The sequence below is a fragment of the Monodon monoceros genome, unplaced genomic scaffold (assembly GCF_005190385.1).
Source record: "Monodon monoceros isolate NGI ecotype Baffin Bay Population unplaced genomic scaffold, NGI_Narwhal_1 Contig3178_ctg1, whole genome shotgun sequence".
NCBI lineage: Eukaryota > Metazoa > Chordata > Mammalia > Artiodactyla > Monodontidae > Monodon > Monodon monoceros.
In genome coordinates this window covers 15910-35037 of record NW_021699100.1, presented here as the reverse complement: position 1 = coordinate 35037, position 19128 = coordinate 15910, and the positions used below count along the sequence as shown (strand labels likewise).

At 50.9% G+C, this 19128-nt stretch overlaps 2 protein-coding genes across 3 annotated transcripts; both read left to right on the top strand.

The window, feature by feature from the left end:
* Positions 1-4125: 4125 nt before the first annotated feature.
* LOC114901719 (radiation-inducible immediate-early gene IEX-1-like) lies at positions 4126-5993 on the top strand. The gene is made up of 2 exons (XM_029233847.1): positions 4126-5583; positions 5683-5993. Exons 1-2 carry the CDS (start codon positions 4963-4965, stop codon positions 5941-5943), a joined length of 882 nt encoding a protein of 293 aa, XP_029089680.1. The 5' UTR covers positions 4126-4962; the 3' UTR covers positions 5944-5993.
* A 1137-nt stretch (positions 5994-7130) lies between these two features.
* Positions 7131-18571, top strand: LOC114901915 (flotillin-1). Of its 2 annotated transcripts, XM_029234180.1 has the most exons (13): positions 7131-7297; positions 7631-7687; positions 7987-8062; positions 8152-8242; positions 8469-8612; positions 8750-8869; positions 8958-9053; positions 9266-9418; positions 16023-16204; positions 16362-16407; positions 16518-16655; positions 16909-17073; positions 18198-18571. In XM_029234180.1, the coding sequence occupies exons 2-13, from the start codon at positions 7645-7647 to the stop codon at positions 18225-18227; spliced, it is 1284 nt and encodes a 427-aa protein (XP_029090013.1). In that variant the 5' UTR covers positions 7131-7297; positions 7631-7644; the 3' UTR covers positions 18228-18571. The 2 variants fall into 2 exon arrangements, with proteins under 2 accessions (XP_029090013.1, XP_029090097.1); XM_029234264.1 differs by lacking the exons at positions 7131-7297; positions 8152-8242 and having other exon boundaries at positions 7345-8062.
* The last annotated feature ends 557 nt before the right edge of the window (positions 18572-19128 follow it).

The window sequence follows — 19128 nt, the reverse complement described above, 5'->3', positions numbered from 1 at the left end:
GTTATCATTTATATGTGGAATCTAAAAAATAAAACTAATGTATACAACAAAACAGAAACCAATTCATAGATGTTGAGAACAAACTAGTGGTTACCAACAGGGAGAGGGAAAGGGGGAGGGGCAAGATAAGGGTTGGGATTAAGAGATACAAACTACTAGGTATAAAAAAGATAAGCGACAAGGATGTATTGTATAGCACAGGGAAATACAGCCATTATTTTGTAATAACTTTAAATGGAGTACAATCTATAAAATATTGAATGACTATGTCGCACACCTGAAACTAATATAATATTGTAAATAAACTATATTTCAATTAAGCCCCTACTGGGTGAAAGGCCAAGTACTAGAGAAACCACAGAGATACCATGAGGAAAAAGGGAGGATGTGGTCCTGTATACTCGAGGAGATGATATTCCAGCGGGGGAGAGACACAACAAAAAGTAAACAAATACGTAAAATGATTCCCTACTGTGGTAAGCATTAACAAGAAAACAAACAAGGGGCTAAGAAAGAGGTTAGTGGGAGGTCAAGAACACAGGTCAAAGGAGGGGAATGAAGGAACTTGGTGATCTTGGGCAGATAGGGATGATATGAGGAGAGCTGGAAATGGAAAGGGGCAAAGGCCTTTCCCTAGGATTAGGGCAGTGAGAACCCGTGCAACTGCTGGTCTCAGCCCCTGGCCCTTTCTGGCCTTAACTCATCCCCCAGCTGTCACCCCTGCACCCTGTCATTGACTTAATGATTCACTCTCAAACTTCCCCAGCTTCCTGTGTGGCAGGGAGGGGGTGGGGCAGAGCCCTGGCTCTCTGAGTTCTTCTCTCCGGTTCTTCTCTTGGTCCCATTCTGACTTTGCCACAAAGAAAGGTCTCTCTGTGCCGGGAGGACAGTGGGGATAACTAGGTCCAGCTGGAGGCCCAGATTCCAGATATAGGAGGTAGTGTGAAACAGGATCCTGACATCCCCTTCACTTCCCCTCCCCTGCCTAATGCCCTGGAGAAATTTTCCATCATAAACAAGTTATGCATTCCTAACCTTGGGTGACTCTCCCCTTCTCCCACCAAGCAGTTTTCTTCCATCATCACTCTCTCTCCCATCCCCAGTTTATGTCTGTGTGAGCATGTGAGCCTGTCCACACATGTAAACTGTCATGTATTTATGCTGATCATCGTTTAGTGTGCAGGTTGCCTTGGAATGAGGGTGTAGGTGGGTGGGTAGGCTCACTGTGCTTGGGTGTAAATGTAACGATGATGGCAGATGTGAAGGGGAGGTGTGGGAAAGGGATGTGTCTTTGTTTGCAGAGGAGGTGTGTTTTATGCCTCATCAGGAAGAAGTGTGTAATGCTGAAAGTTTCAAGTGTGCTTAAACAGGAGTGGTGGGTGTAAAATAAAGCAACACATAAGCCCAGGAAGCAATAGTATAGACAGCAATAATGTCTCTTTTTATAGCCCAATTGTGGGCCATCCCCTTATTTGCAACCCCACACATCCTTGGCTGAGAAATGCCCTTAGGTGTTCTTTGTTTGGTGTCTGTGTAAGACTTGTCCCAACTTTTCTTAAGAGGTTATAAATTCATATGTGGGATTTGAAGGAGTGTATGCCTGTCTCAAAATCTTGGGGTGATCCAGCCAGTGTATGTATACTATATGTGCATTTTTTAGTTCTGCATTTTCATCTTTCATTTATCAAGATTATTGAACAACTAGTACATGCAAGGCACCCTGCTGGGCTCTATGGAAGACACAAAGACATGTGTGACACAGCCTTTAATGGAAGAGGTCACACATGCTCTCATCCTGGGCACCAGGCATAATATGATCTGGCACAAAGCTCTGTGGCAGATGCATTTGAAATGCATGGAGACAGCTTTGGTCCCTTCATGCTCCCTGACTCTAATGCTACCCGCCTTATCACTAAATTCTGGTAATCTTATGCTAGGAATGTCTCTTAAAGCCACCCCTTCTCGTGTTCCCTGTGTCATAGCCCATTTCAGGCCCTTTCCTCCTACCCAAACCTCTCCAGTAGTATCCTGTCTCTGCCTCAGTGTTTCCCCATCCAGAGCATACTCCTTGTCCCACTCAGTTCCCAGCTTTGAACCTGCCCTCTTGATGTCATTCCATGACCCGCAAGCTCCACAGTCTAGAGTCAAACCCAGCCCCCTGGCCTGTCAGCTAAGCTCTCCTCACTGCCTAATTCCTTTCCAGCCATCGTCACTTACCACTGTTGTGGAACCCAGATTTGCGTGCCTGCTGCACAGTGAGGCCAAACAAACCAAAACATTGGGTTTGGGGCAGAGAAAGGTTTATTGCAAGCGCCAAGCAAAAAGAACAGGTGGCTCTTGCTCAAAAACCCCAAACTCCCTGATGGTTTTCAGGGAAGAGTTTTTAAAGGCAAAATTCGGATCCTCAAGGGCTATGTCATTCTTTTAAAGGTTGTGCCCTGCCCCCTTCCCTCCTGTTTATGATGAGGATGAGAAGTTGCCAAAAACTGCAAGTGCCAGGGCAGAGCAATTTAAGCAGAGGACCTAAGGTGAGAAAGAGCTTGGCAAGTCCTGGGAACTGAAAGGAGGAGGCCCTGGGTGGCTGGAGCACAGCACAAGAGAAGAGGGGTAAAAATGAGTTTGGAGAGGAAGAAATGAGATTTTGAAGATACTGTTATGGAACAAGTTCATGTGCCCAGTGCACAGTGAGGCCAAATAAACTGAAACGTCAGAGTTTGGGGCAGAGAAAGGTGTATTGCAGGGCCAAGCAAGGAGAATGGGTGGCTTGTGCTCAAAACCCCCCAAATTCCCTGACAGTTTTTTGGGGAAAAGATTTTATAGGTAAAATTTGGGGTGTGTGACTTTCTTCTGATTGGTTGGTGGTGAGGTAACAGGGTGGTGCTCCAGGAATCTTGTACTCAGCCTGAAGTTACCATCCTCCAACTGAGTGAGGGACTTAGTTCCTGTAGAAGAACTCAAAGATATATTGTTATGTATATCCCTTGAGGAGGAACCAGGCCCCTGCTTTATCTGCGCCATTCTTTTTTTTTTTAAGTTTTTGGCTGTGCTGGATGCACAGCATTCTTCCCGGACTAGGGATCAAACCCACGCCCCCTGCAGTAGAAGCTCTGTCTTAACCACTGGACCACCAAGGAAGTCCTGCACTATTGTTTCTTGACTACTCCTGTTTCTGCATTCCCTTCCTTCCCCAATCAGCAACTGTTTGAATCTGTCCTTTGGAACCCAGGGAAGGTCTAGGAGGGACACGGAAAGGCTTTGGCACCCAGGAGGGCCCCACAGGGTCCTGCTGGGTTTCACCACTACTCCATTACAGGAAACTTGTCCTGAGATTGTTTTTCTTGTGATTCCCCAAACACATCCTGTACTTTTCCAGCTCAAGGCCTTTGCTGATTCCATTCTCTTTCTCAGTCATCTTCCACATCTGACTCTGTGGTATCCCACCCACCATTTAAGGTCATCTCAAATGCCATTCTTCCCTGATGCCTCATGTGATTGATTAGACAGACAGGAACAGCAGCTCTATTGGGTTCGCCTTATACTTAGTCTTCCATTTTCTTAGAACCTGATGTGTTTGCTTTAGATAAAGCACTTGGCTCTCTCAGCAGCATACATGCTGAAACCTACCTCAGTACTCAACAGTACCTTTTAACAGGGTGTCTGGCCCTGTTGAGTGCTCAAAAGATGTTAAATTCTGTGTCCATTGTAAGGTCGGATCTTAACAAACGGCACCGCGAAACAGAGGAAAGCTTCAAGTGAGCTTTATTAGGGAGCGCTCCCGGGCGAGGTTCTCTAGTCCGAGAGAAAGGGGCCAGAGAAGTCGCGCCCGGGCGAGGGTTGGGCAAGATTTTATAGGGGAAGAAGGGAAAGGGGTGTGGTGAATCTGGGAGGGCGCAGGGTATTCCTTATTTGGTGGTCTTTTCGGGTATCCTGGGGGACCGTTAGTCCCGCCCCTCGAAAGGCGGGAAGGCTGGGCTGGGTTCAAAGTCCCCAGGTCAGTTCCTGGAACTGGGTGGTCGGGAGAATTTCGGTCTGATGCAACCTGTGAATCTGATTGTGTTCCCCTGCCTCGGGCCAGTTGGCCTTACATCCATGAGCAGCTTTCTCTAAGGCAGTTATGAAAATGTGTCAATTATCTCTTGTGTTATTATCATTACCACAACATTTGCATAATGTCTCACAGTTTAAATGTTCTTCACATAAACTTAAATCCAGATGGCTGCTAACTTCTCACCTTTGTATTTTGTGGTCCTCTGCTCCAGCCATGTATGAACATTTCTGCACATTGCTGGGTTGCCCCTGTGCAGTCTCTGCACCTTTGTTCTGTGTGGGTGTGATGTGCATATTGAAGGCGAGCAGAATATGCCACCCCGAAATGTGCCACTTTGGCATGTGAATTATTTGGAGCTGAAGGAAATCAAAACCCCGCAGACAATTGCCTAAATAATTTAGGTAGGGGGCCTGGCCCAGAGATAGCTTTCACCTGAAAGACTTACCTGCTTAGCAGGGCAAACACCTAATTAGCTAACATCTGCTCTTCTCACCTTCCTGTGAATTACCCACCTCCCCTTCAAGCCCCAGGCCTCTTTCCCATTCCTTAGCTGAAGATGGCATATAAGCCTCAATTGCCCTACTGACTGCCTTTGAGTCTCCAGTCTTCATGGGCTCCTGTAAGTACGCAATTAAATTTGTTTTCTCCTGTTAATCTGTCCTATGTCTAATTATTAGACCAGCCAAAGAAACTAGTAGGAAAGGAGAAATTTTTCCGCCTCTACAATGTGGTGTGTGTGTGTGCTTGTGTGTGTGTGTGTGTGTGCTTGTGTGTGTGTTGTGTGTGTGTGTGCTAAAGCAGGCAGGGTTGTGTCTGTGTGTGCTAGGGTGTTCATTTCTCTTAGGCATCTTGGCTGTTTCTGTAGTGACTTCCCTCCTAGGCTGTGTGTTTTCCGTGTTCCTACAAGCTTGTGAATGTGCACCTGTAACTGTGGCTCCTTGACTTTGCTGGGTCAGTATTGTAGTAGGATGGGCAGACTTCCTTATGTAAGCCTTCCTGCCTCTCCAGAGATGGGGCTTGTGGCTGAACCTTCTCAAACTGTCTGTGAGCCCCTCTCCAGCAGCCACATGTCCCGACATGTGCCCGCAGTCCGGAATTTTACCCGCCTCCACTCACAAATCACACACTCACGACACACACTTAGGTGCCTACGGTTGCACTGGCCAAGTCTCCACCCCCTCCCTTTGCTTAAACTTCGGAATTTCCAGCCGACCGGCCAACCGCTCCCAGCAGCGGGTGGAGTTGAGAAGGGCCCGCCCAGTTCTCGGAGTACAAAACTAGCTCTGCAGGACTGCGCGGCCACTTGTCCTTCAGCTCTGCGCACAATGTGTCACTCTCGAAGCTCCCTCCCCACCATGACCGTCCTGCGGGCTCCGACCCCGGTCCCCTCCACCAGCCCGGGACCCCAACGGGGCTCCGGCCCCGAGATCTTCACCTTCGATCCTCTCCCGGAGACCGCGGTGGCCCCCGCTGCGCGCCCCAGCGCCTCCCGCGGGCACCGAAAGCGCAGCCGTAGGGTCCTCTACCCACGAGTGGTGAGTGTCGCCGAAGTGGACAGCCCGGGGGAAGAGCAGGGCGGACCGCCGTACGCCGGGGCCCCGACCTGACCTGTTGCCTTTGTTATCTCCCCACAGGTCCGGCGTCAGCTGCCAATCGAGGATCCGAACCCTGCCAAAAGGCTGCTCTTTTTCCTGCTCACCATCATCTTCTGCCAGATCCTGATGGCTGAAGAGGGTGTGTCGACACCCCTGGTCCCGGAGGACACCCCCAGCGCGCAGTCCCCCGCGCCCACCGTTGTGCCCCCGGTCCTCGAGCCCCTTAATCTGACCTCGGAGCCCTCGGACTACGCTTTGGACCTCAGCACTTTTCTCCAGCAACACCCTGCCGCCTTCTAACCGGACTCTCCACACCCCCAGAAGAATCTGAAAAACCAAGAAACACTGGGTGTACCTGGTGGGAGAAAGAGCGTATCCCAAACTGGGACTCCCAAGGCAACTCGCACTCAGAACACTACAGCGGAGATGCCAGCCCGAGCCTGGGAGAGACAGGCACCGACAAGCCGGGGCTAGGCCGGGTGGCAGGAGACTTACCCGGCTAGGCCGGGTGGCAGGAGAGCGTCGTTATTTCTCATTGCTCCTAATAATATTTATATGTATTTATGTATGTCCCCCTAGGTGATGGAGGGGTGTATGTAATATTTATTTTAACTTATGCAGGAGTGCGAGATGTGCTCCTTGCTGCAAATGCAGATCTCTGGGTATTTATTGGGCTCTGGGGGATTGGTGGAGGCCGGCGCCCAGAACTGAGCGAGGCTGGGAAGAGGGATGGAGGAAACCCGGGTCCGAGAAGGCGCCGGGCTGGGAGTCAAGGACGGTGGTGGGTCGTAGTAGGTTTAGCGAGTGACATACTCAGCCCTCCAGCATCTCAACTCGCGGGTCTACTGTGTGAGGCTTCGGCGGACCGTTGAGAATAAGGTCCTTGGCCTTCGATCTCCTCGAAGTTGCCCCCAAGGGGTGGCTGCGGGGTCGACGGGCTGTCAGGGGGCGGCTGTGGGGTCGCCCGGTATGTTCTGTGAACACAAATAAACTTGATTTACCGTCAGCAGTCATGTCAGTGTCTCTTTGCAAGCCATGGTCCCCCATTCCCCATGGCCTTCAAGCGCCTGGGCCGGAGGAGCCGCGGCCAAGTCACCAGCGGGCGCTCCTCCCCGGGCCCCTGAGCCCCTTTTTCCCGAGTCACGGAACCCAGCAACCGGTAATCGGATGCTGTCGTACATTGCCCAGTCTGCGGTTTTCCCAGTTAGTTCTCGCGGGGCAAATACGAGGTGAGTCAATCTCCCTTGCCCCGGGGTGCCAGACCCACTGAGGTCACGTCCCGTGGGGCGGGGCGTGGAGCGGCCTGGGCAGGGCTCCGGACCCCGGAGGGGCAGCGAATTGGGGGTCGCCCCATCCGACCCCGGGCTGGCTCGGCAGCCCGGGTGAGCCGGGGCCCGGGCGGGCTGCGGACCGGAGCGCGGCCTGCTGGGAAAGGGGCGGGCCGAGGGGGCGGGGGGAGGTTGGTCCGCCGCGGGGGCGGGGTCGCGTCTGCCGCAGCGGCAGGGTGCGGCCTGGTTGGGGGCAAGGGCGCCAGCGCGGGCCCAGCTCCCAGGCAGGCTGTGCGCGAGCGGCCGCTGCTCGGCGGCTCACAGGTCCCCTGCGCGTCCCCGCCCTGCCTCGGACCACGGCCAGGCCGCTGCCAGCGTCCGGGAAGGTAGGTGGGGGGTGGGGTGGGGAGATGGAGTCGGGCTGTGGAGGAGCAGGGACGGTGGCGCAAGGGTCTGGGGGTCTCCAAGGGCCGGGAGAGCTTTATCAGATAAGAGAGAAACCGTCGTCACTGAAGGTGGGGTGCGGCAAGGGGCTGGGAGTCGCTGGGTGACTGCGAAATTTCACAGGGTAAAGCCTTAGCGGATCCGTGGGCGCGGAAGGGACGGGGCCGCATTGTCTGCAGGCGGGGCGGGACTGACAGGAAAGCGAAAGGGTTCACTCCTGTGGACTCCACAGTGCCCCTTGCTATCAGCAAAGGCTTTCTCTCCCCCTCCTCCAGCTCCAGCCTGAGCCATGTTTTTCACCTGTGGCCCAAACGAGGCCATGGTGGTCTCCGGTAAGTATTGTTCTCTGCTCAGCCAGTGACCCCCAAGTCCCCGCAGAGGTCCCTTCCCCCTCTCCCCACCAGCTCCCCAGCGCCAGACCTTCTGCCCACCCCACCCCCATGGTTGCAAGCCACCCACTTGTGGTGATTCCCTGCCTCTATCCTTCCAAGGCCTACACTGCCCGCTGCTCCTGCCAGCGCCCAGATTTCTTCGTGGAGATTGCTTCCCCCTCCCTTCCCCGGTCGTCTTCCACATTCCAGCTCCACCGTGGCCACCGGCCACCGCAGCTCATTGCCTCCTGACCTTGCAGGTTTCTGCCGGAGCCCCCCAGTCATGGTGGCTGGAGGACGTGTCTTTGTCCTGCCCTGCATCCAGCAAATCCAGAGGTAGGTTGAACAAGAGAACTAGGGAAAGGGAACCCCCGTTTTCTCTCTTTTCTCCTTTTCACACTGTCCACCCCTTCTTTTTCCCCTAGGATCTCTCTCAACACACTGACCCTCAATGTCAAGAGTGAAAAGGTTTACACTCGCCATGGGGTCCCCATCTCAGTCACTGGCATTGCCCAGGTGAGGCTTTCAGAGCCTTTCCTCCAAAGTCCACTCCCCCATCACCTTCTCTGTCCCCAGACATTAAGAATCTTCTGACCATGGCCTTCCCTACCTCTTGCTATGGAGAAATTTCTCTGCTAGTCTCAGCTTCTCCAGGGATCCCCAAGGCACCTGACTCTCCCAGCTTCCTCCCTGTCTTCATGAGACCTTCACCACACCCTCCCTAACCTTATTCTGGCTACAGGTGAAGATTCAGGGCCAGAATAAGGAAATGTTGGCAGCTGCCTGCCAGATGTTCCTGGGCAAGACAGAGGCTGAGATTGCCCACATCGCACTGGAGACGCTGGAGGGCCACCAGAGGGCTATTATGGCCCACATGACTGTGGAGGTGGGCCTGAGGGCAGGGAAAGATCTGGAAGGGGTGCCAGAGTGAGAGGGGCCTAAGGACCGAGCTAGTCTGTAGGAGACAGTGGTCAGAGGATCTGAGAGCTTACGTTCCTTCTTCCCTCCATCGTGTTATCCTAGGAAATCTATAAGGACAGGCAGAAATTCTCAGAGCAAGTTTTCAAAGTGGCCTCCTCAGACCTGGTCAACATGGGCATCAGCGTGGTCAGCTACACCCTGAAGGACATTCACGACGATCAGGTAAACCTAGGCAGTTGCTTCTCCCCGCTTTCCTGCTCCCATCTGTTAAACCTTCCCGAAGACTGTGATATCTGCAACTCTCCCACAGGACTATTTGCACTCCTTGGGGAAGGCTCGAACAGCTCAAGTCCAAAAAGATGCTCGGATTGGGGAAGCGGAGGCCAAGAGAGACGCTGGGATCCGGGTGAGAGATCTGGGGGTTGCTTGGTCTCCATGGGCTTATTGTGCACCTGGTGGAAGAGGGGATGGCGTGGGGGCTGGTGGAGCAGGGTTGGCAGAGGATATAAATGAGGCCGGGCCTGGGGTGAGGACAGAGGAGCTTGGTGGAGATCAGGCTCTCTCCCTGGGGCCTTCCTCTCCCTACTCTGACTCCCTGCCTGATCTCTGCATGCACAGGAGGCCAAAGCCAAGCAAGAAAAGGTGTCTGCTCAGTACCTGAGTGAGATCGAGATGGCCAAGGCGCAGAGGGACTACGAGCTCAAGAAGGCTGCATATGACATTGAGGTCAACACCCGCCGAGCACAGGCTGACCTGGCCTATCAGCTTCAGGTCAGAGCCCCTATGCTGGCCCGGTGGCCAGGCTGGACTTCACTCCCTCCCCGTTCTTCTCAGGCCACCACTCTCTCTCATATTCTGACTCTGATCCCCTTATTCTGGCCCTCCATTTCTGACCCAGCTCCTCCTTATGAGGAAGATTTAAAAGACCTAAACGTTTCAGCTGAAAAGCAAAGAAAAGGCCTAGAAAGGATACGCTCTATAGGGCTGATCACGGGCTTGAGGCAGGTTGTGCCCTGTGCCAGGGCACCTGGATGAGGGGGTGAACCAGAGCTAAGATCCAACCATGCTCCACATCGGGCCTGGGTGAATGGGTCTGCATCCACCCAGAGGAAGGGGTGCCTTTTTCTAATTTGCACAGGGGTACTCCATGGGCCCACAGCAGCCCTGGTGATCACAGAAGTGTGTGAGGAAGGAAAACGTGGGCTTTGAATCCCACAAAATGAGACATGGGGGCCCTTGAAAATGCAGGGAGGGGTAGTCAATCCCCATCATTTGTGGATCCCATAACTGAGAATTTGCCTCATCACTAAAATTTATTGGTTACCTCAGAACCAGTATTTTTTGTACTGATGACTATTTGCAAACATGTGCAGAGTGGAGAAAAATTTGAGTTGCCTGATATGTGCTTCCCAGTCGAGGTTGAACAAGAAGATGTTCTGCCTTCTTGTTTCGGCTCATACTGTAAACAGTGTCATTTTCATAGTATATTCACTGCCACACTTTTTGCACTTTTGTGCTTTTTTTTGGTGATTTCACAGTTTAAAATGTCCCCAAATGTAGTGCTGAAGTGCCGTCTAGTGTTCCTAAGTGCAAGAAGGCTGTGATGTGCCTGATGGAGAAGACGTGTGTGTTAGATAAGCTTCTTTTAGGCATGAGTTACAGTGCTGCTGGCCATGAGTTCATTGTTAATGAATCAACAGATATGTTACATATGGTGTCTTTAAGCAGAAACACATAAAACAAGGATATATAGGACTTCCCTGGCGGTCCAGTGGTTAAGACTCCGTGCTTCCACTGCAGGTGGTGTGGGTTCGATCCCTGATCGGGGAACTAAGATCCCACATGCTGCACATCTTGGCCAAAAAAAAAAAAAAAAAGATATATATTGATCTGTTGTGACCAGAGGCTCACAGGAACCTATACCTGTATTTCCCTTAGGAACAAAATAAGTGTTTTGTTAATTCAGTGTTCATGGCTACTTTATAAAACAGAACTACCATAACTAACGGGAATCAACAGTACTCTGAGACCTTTACCCAAAGGGCAGCAATATTATGAGATTCGTTTTTGCCAAGAGTTGGTACAGGGTGAAATTATGAAATGCAGCACATCTTTAGTTATGACGTTAAATCCCTGGATGGCTTGACAGGTACCTGAGTGTGGCATAGTACTTTGCTACTCAAAGTGTGGTCTGCCTCCCAGCAACATCGGTATCCCTGGGGAGCTTGTTAGAAATACAAAATCTGAGGCTCCAGCCCAACTGACCAAGTCAGAATCTGTATTTTAACAAAATCCCTAGGTGATTCATGTATTGATAGACATTGGAGTTTGAGAAGCATTAACATAGTGGAAAACACCAGCTTGGGTGGGACTTAACCCACCCAAGGATAGGTCCTTAATCTTCTTCTCAACATGGCTTGTCTGCACATCAAAGGGTTGGGCTGGTTTGGGTTCTGTTCAGCTTTTATTAGTTCCTCATTTTGTGCCAGCCAGCCTTTGTGCTAGGTGCTGGGGAAATAAGGATTTACTCAACAGGTACCTGTTAAATGCCTGTTATGTGCCAGGCATTGTTTTGGAGGTGAGTATATAAGTATGAATGAGACAGAATAAGATTCCTGCCCTCATGGAGCTTTACGTTATAATACACGAAACCACTAATAAGCAAATAACCTTCACTGGCTCAAATTACATGAAGTGCTATGAAGGAAATACATAGGTGGTACTTTACTGGGGGGATACTCTATTAGGTCGGGGGTGATCAGAGGAAGCTTCGGTGAGGAAGTGATACATGAGATAAATCCTGAAGATGAGAAAGAGTCAACGATGTAAAGAGTTGTGGGCCAAGAACATTCTAGTCCAGTGCTGTTCAAATAGAACTTTCTGAAATGATGGAAATGCTCTATATCTGTGCTGTGATGTTGAGCACTTGTAATGTGGCTTTTGTGACTGAGGAACTGAATTTTTAATTTTTTTATTTTGATTTAAATAGCTCTGTGTGGCAAGTGACTAGGCAGGGGACTGGCACATGCAAAGACCCTGATGTAGCAAAGAGCTCGGCATGTCCCAGGAACAGAAAGGAGGTTTCTGATCCAGTATGGCTGGTGTGCTGTGAGTAGGGAGAGGCAGGCGGGACCAGGTTTACTAGGGTTCGAGTGGCCGTGATGGAGACTTAGAAGATTCAAAGCACAATGGGAAGCTGTTGGAGAACTTTAAGCAGAGAGGTGCTCTGGTCTAATTTACATTGTCACAAGGATCAGTACAGCTGTTATGTGAAGAATTGATTGATTGTCAGAAGAGAAGAGAAGGGGGCTTCCCTGGTGGCGCAGTGGTTAAGAATCTGCCTGCCAACACAGGGCACACGCGTTGGAGCTCTGGTCTGGGAAGATCCCATATGTTGTGGAGCAACTAAGCCCGTGCGTCACAACTACTGAGCCTGCGCTCTAGAGCCCGCGAACCACAACTACTAAAGCCTGCGCGCCTAGGGCCCATGCTCCGCAACAAGAGAAGCCACCGCAATGAGAAGCCCACGCACCACAACAAAGAATAACCCCCGCTCGCTGCAACTAGAACAGCAACAAAGACCCAACGCAGCCAAAAATAAATAAATTAAATAAAACTTTTTTTAAAAAAAGAGGAAGCGGGGAGATGAGTTAGAAGGTTTTTCAAAGATGATGGATTGCATAAATGCAGCTAATTGCACTCCCTCTTAAAACCTCACTAAATCCACATAAGGTGATTAAAGAAAAAAAAAAGTTGGAGAGAATAGGAACAGAAGCAACAGAAACTATAGCATCATTTTGGACGCTGGAAAGCCGTGGTAATTGACCAAGGAGGTCTGAGACAGCTGAGCCCAAAGCTGAAGGGGAGAAAACAATGAAATGATCTGAGGCTCAGGAGCTGGCAGCACCAGGGGCCTCTGGAGCTGTGACGAAGACGGTTGAAATAAGGAGAAACAGGTGAAAAGTGACTTCTCAGAGCGCTCTGGCTCCCTGCCTCTGGGTAATGCTCCCTTCTCTGCCCCAGTAGACTTCTGGGGGTTTATTATCTGAAGAGAGTAAACCAGAGGGCATGACCTGGGGCCAGCCAGACACAGGTGAGGGCCTAAGTACTTAACCAGTAACAGACCTGAAGAGGCTGTCTGCCTTTTTTTTTTTTTTTTTTTTTTTTTTTTGTGCGGTACGCGGGCCTCTCACTGCTGTGGCCTCTCCCGTTGCAGAGCACAGGCTCTGGACGTGCAGGCTCAGCGGCCATGGCTCACAGGCCCAGCCGCTCCGCGGCATGTGGGATGTTCCCGGACCGGGGCACGAACCCGTGTCCCCTGCATCGGCAGGCGGACTCTCCACCACTGCGCCACCAGGGAAGCCCCTGTCTGCCTATTGAATACTGAATAGTGACCACTTCCCCTAACCACTCACCCCATATGGCTCTCAGAACCCCCATCTTCCAAAGAAGAAATCAGAAGACTGCTCTGGGGAACATGACCAATCCAACATGAAAGACTTGAAGATCCTGAATCTGAGGTTCCTCAGCAGATGAACTGCCTAGGTCAGCCTAGATTGAAGCTCAAAGCCAACGAGCCTCACCCACATACCCAGAGTTTCCCTTCAGTGTTTCAGACCTTCCTCCCTGTGAGCAGACAAGCAAGGAATCCCTGACATATGAGGGATCCTGCAACATGGAAGACAGGCCAAAATCACAAGCAGAGCAAAGCAATTTGAAGGATACATACTATACAGGGAGAAGAAAGCTTAAAAAAAATATATCCTCAGTGATAAGAGAGTAGTTCACATCTAGGAAATCAGGACATAGAAAACAAAAAAGAGCTTTTAGAAATTAATAAAATGGAAGAACTGAAAAAAAAATCACAGTGGAAGAGAAATTCTAATAAATTTCCCAGAAAATAGGACAAGACAGATGGAAAAATTGGGAAAGAATATTAGAGGCCAGCCCAGGAGACCCAACAGAACAAAGAAAACAGAAGGAAATCATCAGTGAAAAGATTTGGACATGTTTATGTGACTTTCTGGATTGAAATGGTCCACCAAGTGCCCAAAACAGTGAATGAAAAACATCTACCTTGAAGAACATCACTGTGAAATTTCAGAACACTGAGAATAACGAAAAGAACTAAAAGCTTCCAGAGAGAATGAACAGATCTCAAGCAAAGGGTCAGGCATCAGAATGACTTCAGATTTCTCAAGAAGCTTGAATACCCTGGAACAATGCCTTAAAAATTCTGGTGGAAGATTAATAACAACCTAGTAACCTGTACTCCACCTAATCGTCATTCAAATAGAAGAGTGGAGTGAAAATCTCAGAGAAGCAAGATCTGAAAAAACTTATTGCCCACATACTCTTTCCTTTTTTTAAAAAATTTTTTGCGGTACGTGGGCCTCTCACTGTTGTGGCCTCTCCCGCTGCGGAGCACAGGCTCCGGACGCGCAGGCTCAGCGGCCATGGCTCACGGGCCCAGCCGCTCCGCGGCATGTGGGATCTTCCCAGACCGGGGCACGAACCCGTGTCCCCTGCATCGGCAGGCGGACTCTCAACCACTGCACCACCAGGGAAGCCCTCTTTCCTTTTTTTAAAAAAAATTAATTTTTGGCTGCATTGGGTCTTCGTTGCTGCACGTGGGTTTTCTCTAGTTGCCGTGAGCGGGGACCACTCTTCGTTGCAGTGCACGGTCTTCTCATTGCGGTGGCTTCTCTTGTTGCGGGAGCACGGGCTCTAGGTGCGTGGGCTTCAGTAGTTGCGACTCGCGGGCTCTAGAGCGCTGGCTCAGTAGTTGTGGCGCACGGGCTTAGTTGCTCCGCAGCATGTGGGATCTTCCTAGACCAGGGCTCGAACCCGTGTCCCCTGCATTGGCAGGCGGATTCTTAACCACTGCGCCACCAAGGAAGTCCCCCACATACTCTTTCTGAGGGAGCTGCCAGAGGTTGAGTCTGAAGAAGGGGGGGGGGTGGGTAGGCTCCAACACAGGAACACCGTGATGCTGCATATGGGGGCCAAGAGCAACTAGTCCAGTTTGGAACAGGTTTGAACTTTTAGGGTCAAAGACAGTACAGGGTGCCACATCCAGAAGCACCCTTCCTCTGGAGTGAACAGATGGGTGTTCACTGTAAAGGCAGGGGCATCATCTCTTGTGTTGATGAGCCCCACAGGGGAGGTGGTGCACATCTGAGCCAGAGCAATGAGGCAAGAAGTGTGTTCCTCCCCCGAACCTCTCCTCACCGACATCTTGGCAAGAGCCTTCTGATCCCTCTACTCTGCAAGGGGTAAGAAAATGAAATCTGCCTAAGAGGAACTCTATGTATACATGTTTTTGTAGTTGCTTACAGTATCCCGGGAAGGATACACGACAAGCTGCTCACGTTGGTTGTTTCAGGGAAAGTGAACCAACCAGGTGGCTTGAGAAATAGGTGGGAGGAAACCTATCACTGTTTACTTTTTTTTTTAATTTGGACCACATACAAAAGATAAAAATGGCACACACACACAGCCCCCCAAAAGAAAGTTGGTGAGAGAGAGAGAAAAAAAAAAGTTGGTGAGAGAACTTTTCAGTAGTTGACAGTGGCTTGCACTAAGGTAACCGCCACACAGATGGAGAGAAGTGCATGGATTTGAGCGTGACTGGAGGTGGAGGATGGCTACCATGCACTCAGTGCCCACCAGGTGTTCATACTCTAGAGGGAGACTTGGTGGAGAAACAAGGTGATAGGAGTTCAGTGGAGGGATACTTCACCTGGCCTGAGGGAGAATTGCTGGGTTCCAGCCCTATCCAGCCCTGAAGCTGAGACTACGTGGGGAACAGCCCTAACTGTTGGTATTGGCTCTGATAGGGAAGATCAGGCCACCCCCCATCGCTCCTCAGGCCATGCCTTGGATCTGTACGGGAAACGGACTCCCTTGGGCAGGCTGAGCCCACTGGGACCGCCTTCATGTGCCTGCTCTATTTTTTTTTAATTTTTTTGAATTGACACAATATCAAGTCTTTTTTTAAAAGTTATTTATTTATTTATTTTTGGCTGTGTTGGGTCTTCGTTGCTGCACGCAGGCTTTCTCTAGTTGCGGCGAGTGGGGGCTACTCTTCATTGCGGTGCGCGGGTTTCTCATTGCGGTGGCTTCTCTTGTTGCGGAGCACGGGCTCTAGGTGCGTGGGCTACAGTAGTTGTGGCCAAGGCATGTGGGATCTTCCCAGATCAGGGCTCAAACCCGTGTCCCCTGCATTGGCAGGCGGATTCTTAACCACTGCGCCACCAGGGAAGTCCCCCTGCTCTATTTTTACATCCCGCCTGGGAGCCCCGGCCCTAGCTTCCCTGCCTGCTTCCTGGCCGCTTGCTCTTCAGCTCTGACTCTGAGCATCCCTCCTTCCCAGGTGGCCAAGACGAAGCAGCAGATCGAGGAACAGCGGGTCCAGGTGCAGGTGGTGGAGCGGGCCCAGCAGGTGGCAGTGCAGGAGCAGGAGATCGCCCGCCGGGAGAAGGAGCTGGAGGCCCGCGTGCGGAAGCCTGCAGAAGCCGAGCGCTACAAGCTGGAGCGCCTAGCAGCGGCAGAGAAGTAAACACCCCTTCCTGGCCCCTTGCGGCTCCTTCACCATCTGGGCGCCCCCAGACGAATTGCTGAGGCCTTCTTTACCTGTACTCCTCCTGTGGAGTCTTTCTCCCAGAGCAAGGGCTCTTCCTCAGCTCCTCCCTCCACTCCCTTCTCTGCCCAGGTCCCAGCTGATCATGCAGGCAGAGGCAGAAGCCGAGTCTGTGCGGGTGAGTTAGCAGATGGCTCTTGCCAGCTTGTGGAGGGAGTGGGATTGTGCTGGGATTTCTTGTCCTTGACTACCGCCATCAGTACCCCAGGCGTCCTGTACCCTCCTCAGATGCGTGGGGAAGCCGAGGCCTTTGCCATAGGGGCCCGAGCCCGGGCCGAGGCTGAGCAGATGGCCAAGAAGGCAGAGGCGTTCCAGCTGTACCAGGAGGCTGCTCAGTTGGACATGCTGCTGGAGAAGCTGCCCCAGGTCTGGGGGTCGTGTGGACAAAAGCAGAGGAGGGACAGGATGAGGGAATGAGGGGTGGGGGAAATGAGGGAGGGTCTGGGGGAGAACCAGGCTAGGGGCCATAAATTCGGGGTGAGAATTACAAGCCAGTGACCAGAGTGAGGAAGGGTGATCCTCACAAAAGTGAAGGACAAGGATCTTAAAACCCAGAGGAAGGAGTCTTAGGATGGGTGTGGTCAGACCACAAGTGCTGAGTGGGCATCGTACCTACCAGGTGGCAGAGGAGATCAGTGGTCCCTTGACCTCGGCCAATAAGATCACACTGGTGTCCAGTGGAAGTGGGGCCATGGGGGCGGCCAAAGTGACCGGGGAAGTGCTGGACATCCTGAGCCGCCTGCCGGAGAGCGTGGAGAGACTCACAGGCGTCAGCATCTCCCAGGTGAGGGTTTCTAGGGCGGGGGCTGTGGAGCCGAATCGCCAGGTTCTCATGGCATGTGATGCAGCGGGCCTAGCATGGGGCCAGCACCCAGGAGGCCTGGGGGGCCACTGACATTTATTAATTGCTTTCTGTGTGCCAAACACAGGGCTAAGCTTCTACACAAATGGTTTAAAAATATTTTTAGATCAAACTTCCTTTGGGGTATGTGGGCTTTACAAAGTAAAGAAACTGAACTTCCAGTTTAGCCCATGTCATACAGCTGGTGAAGCTGGGCTTCAAACCCAGGCCAGCTATCTCTGGAGCCTGTGCTCTTGGTCACCCCACGAGTAGAAGGAACTAGCTGCAGCCTGTTGAAAATTAATTCCAGGGCATATCACTGCTTTTCTTGGTGCCTGTTTATTCACCTGTAGATTATGGTAGAGATCAGAGAGTAGGACCTAGAGCCAGACTGTTTTGGTGTGAATAGTGGCCCCAGTGCATGCTAACTGTGACCTTGGACAAGTTAATCTTCTCTGCACCTGTTTCTTCACCTTAAAACTGGGTTAATAAAAGTAACTACCCTGTTGAATTGTTAAGGGGATTAAATGAGTAGATATTTGCAGTGTTTAGAACAGTGCCTAGCATGTAGTAAGTACTATATAAGTGTGTTAAAGGACTTCCCTGGCAGTCGGGTGGTTAATACTCCACGTTCCCAATGCAGGGGGTGTGGGTTCGATCCCTGGTCGGGAACTAAGATCCCGCATTCCGCACAGCCAAAACAACAACAAAAACAAAACAAAGAGTGTGTTAAATAAAAAATGCATATATAAATAAAAGCACCAGACTGAATCAGTGACCTTCGAGCTGGGTTCCTTGGAGTCTCCTTGAGGTCTGCAGTGGATAATTGGGAGCTAAGGAGGGCCTGTGCAAGCAGGGATCTGGCTCCCTTCACCCCTTTGCAGTAAGTAATTCATTATTATACAAGAATCCAAATGACTGCTTGGCAAAGGGGGTGAGGTAGGGTACGAGAAAAAACTAGAATACTCATGGAAGTATGCATCCTCCCTGCAGCCTGTTCACCCAGATGGGATCCTGGGAGAGCAGGGCACCTGGTTCCCATAATCATCACTGTTGTCTTTTGCCAGGTGAACCACAAGCCTCTGAGAACAGCCTGAGCCCTCGACCTTCGCGATGCCCAGCCTCATAACTCAAGTTGCCTGAATGGCCCCAATACTGCATGCACTTCAGCTGGCTCCCCAAGCACATCCTTTGACAGCGGAGTTCCACCGCTTGTCTCTCCTCGCCAAAAAGCCTGTCCCTTGCCTTGTAAGGGAAGCGTTGCTCCCTTTTCCAGCCCCATACTGCAGACTGCCAGTGCCATGCCAGCCTTCTGATGATCCCACCAACTTATTTAACTTAATCTACTGTCTGAGCCTGTTGTCCAGAATTCTTCCTTGACCAAGCCTTGAGGGGTGGTCTGCAGGTTCTCAACTTTGTCAAATAAATTGCTATTAATAAGTACTGATACTTATGAACAGTTAGTATAGCAGAACTAATTCAAAATGAATGCTAGAATGTAGCTTTTGCCTTTGCCTTCAATAGGCTTTTTACAATGGGAGAGGCAGTAGTTACTTGTATGTTAAGTTATAGAATTAATCCCCCTCCCAACCCTGAAGTTGGTTATCGTCAGCAAAGCGTGCTGAAGTGGAAGCAATATCAATAACTGCATTCGTCCCTAGAATTACTGAAAACACGGCCAAGGGAAATTGTTACATTTGTTAAATTTCCAGGGCAGCTTTGAGACTATTGTGCTCCTTGAAGCATGAGGTATTAGATGGAACAGTTTAGAATGGGACCATGGTGTGACGTCCCTCACTAGTGATTTTTTGCCTTAGGCTGAGAAAATCCACAGGATTACAGAAATCAGCGTTACCCATAACAGAAAGGAACCCTGGATGCACTGTGCATTCGAGATCCTTCTGGAGCACTGTTAGAAACAGACTGCTGGGGTCCAACCCATTCTGGTTCAGTACATCTGGGCAGGATCGTTCAAGGGGATGCTGATCTTGCAACCAC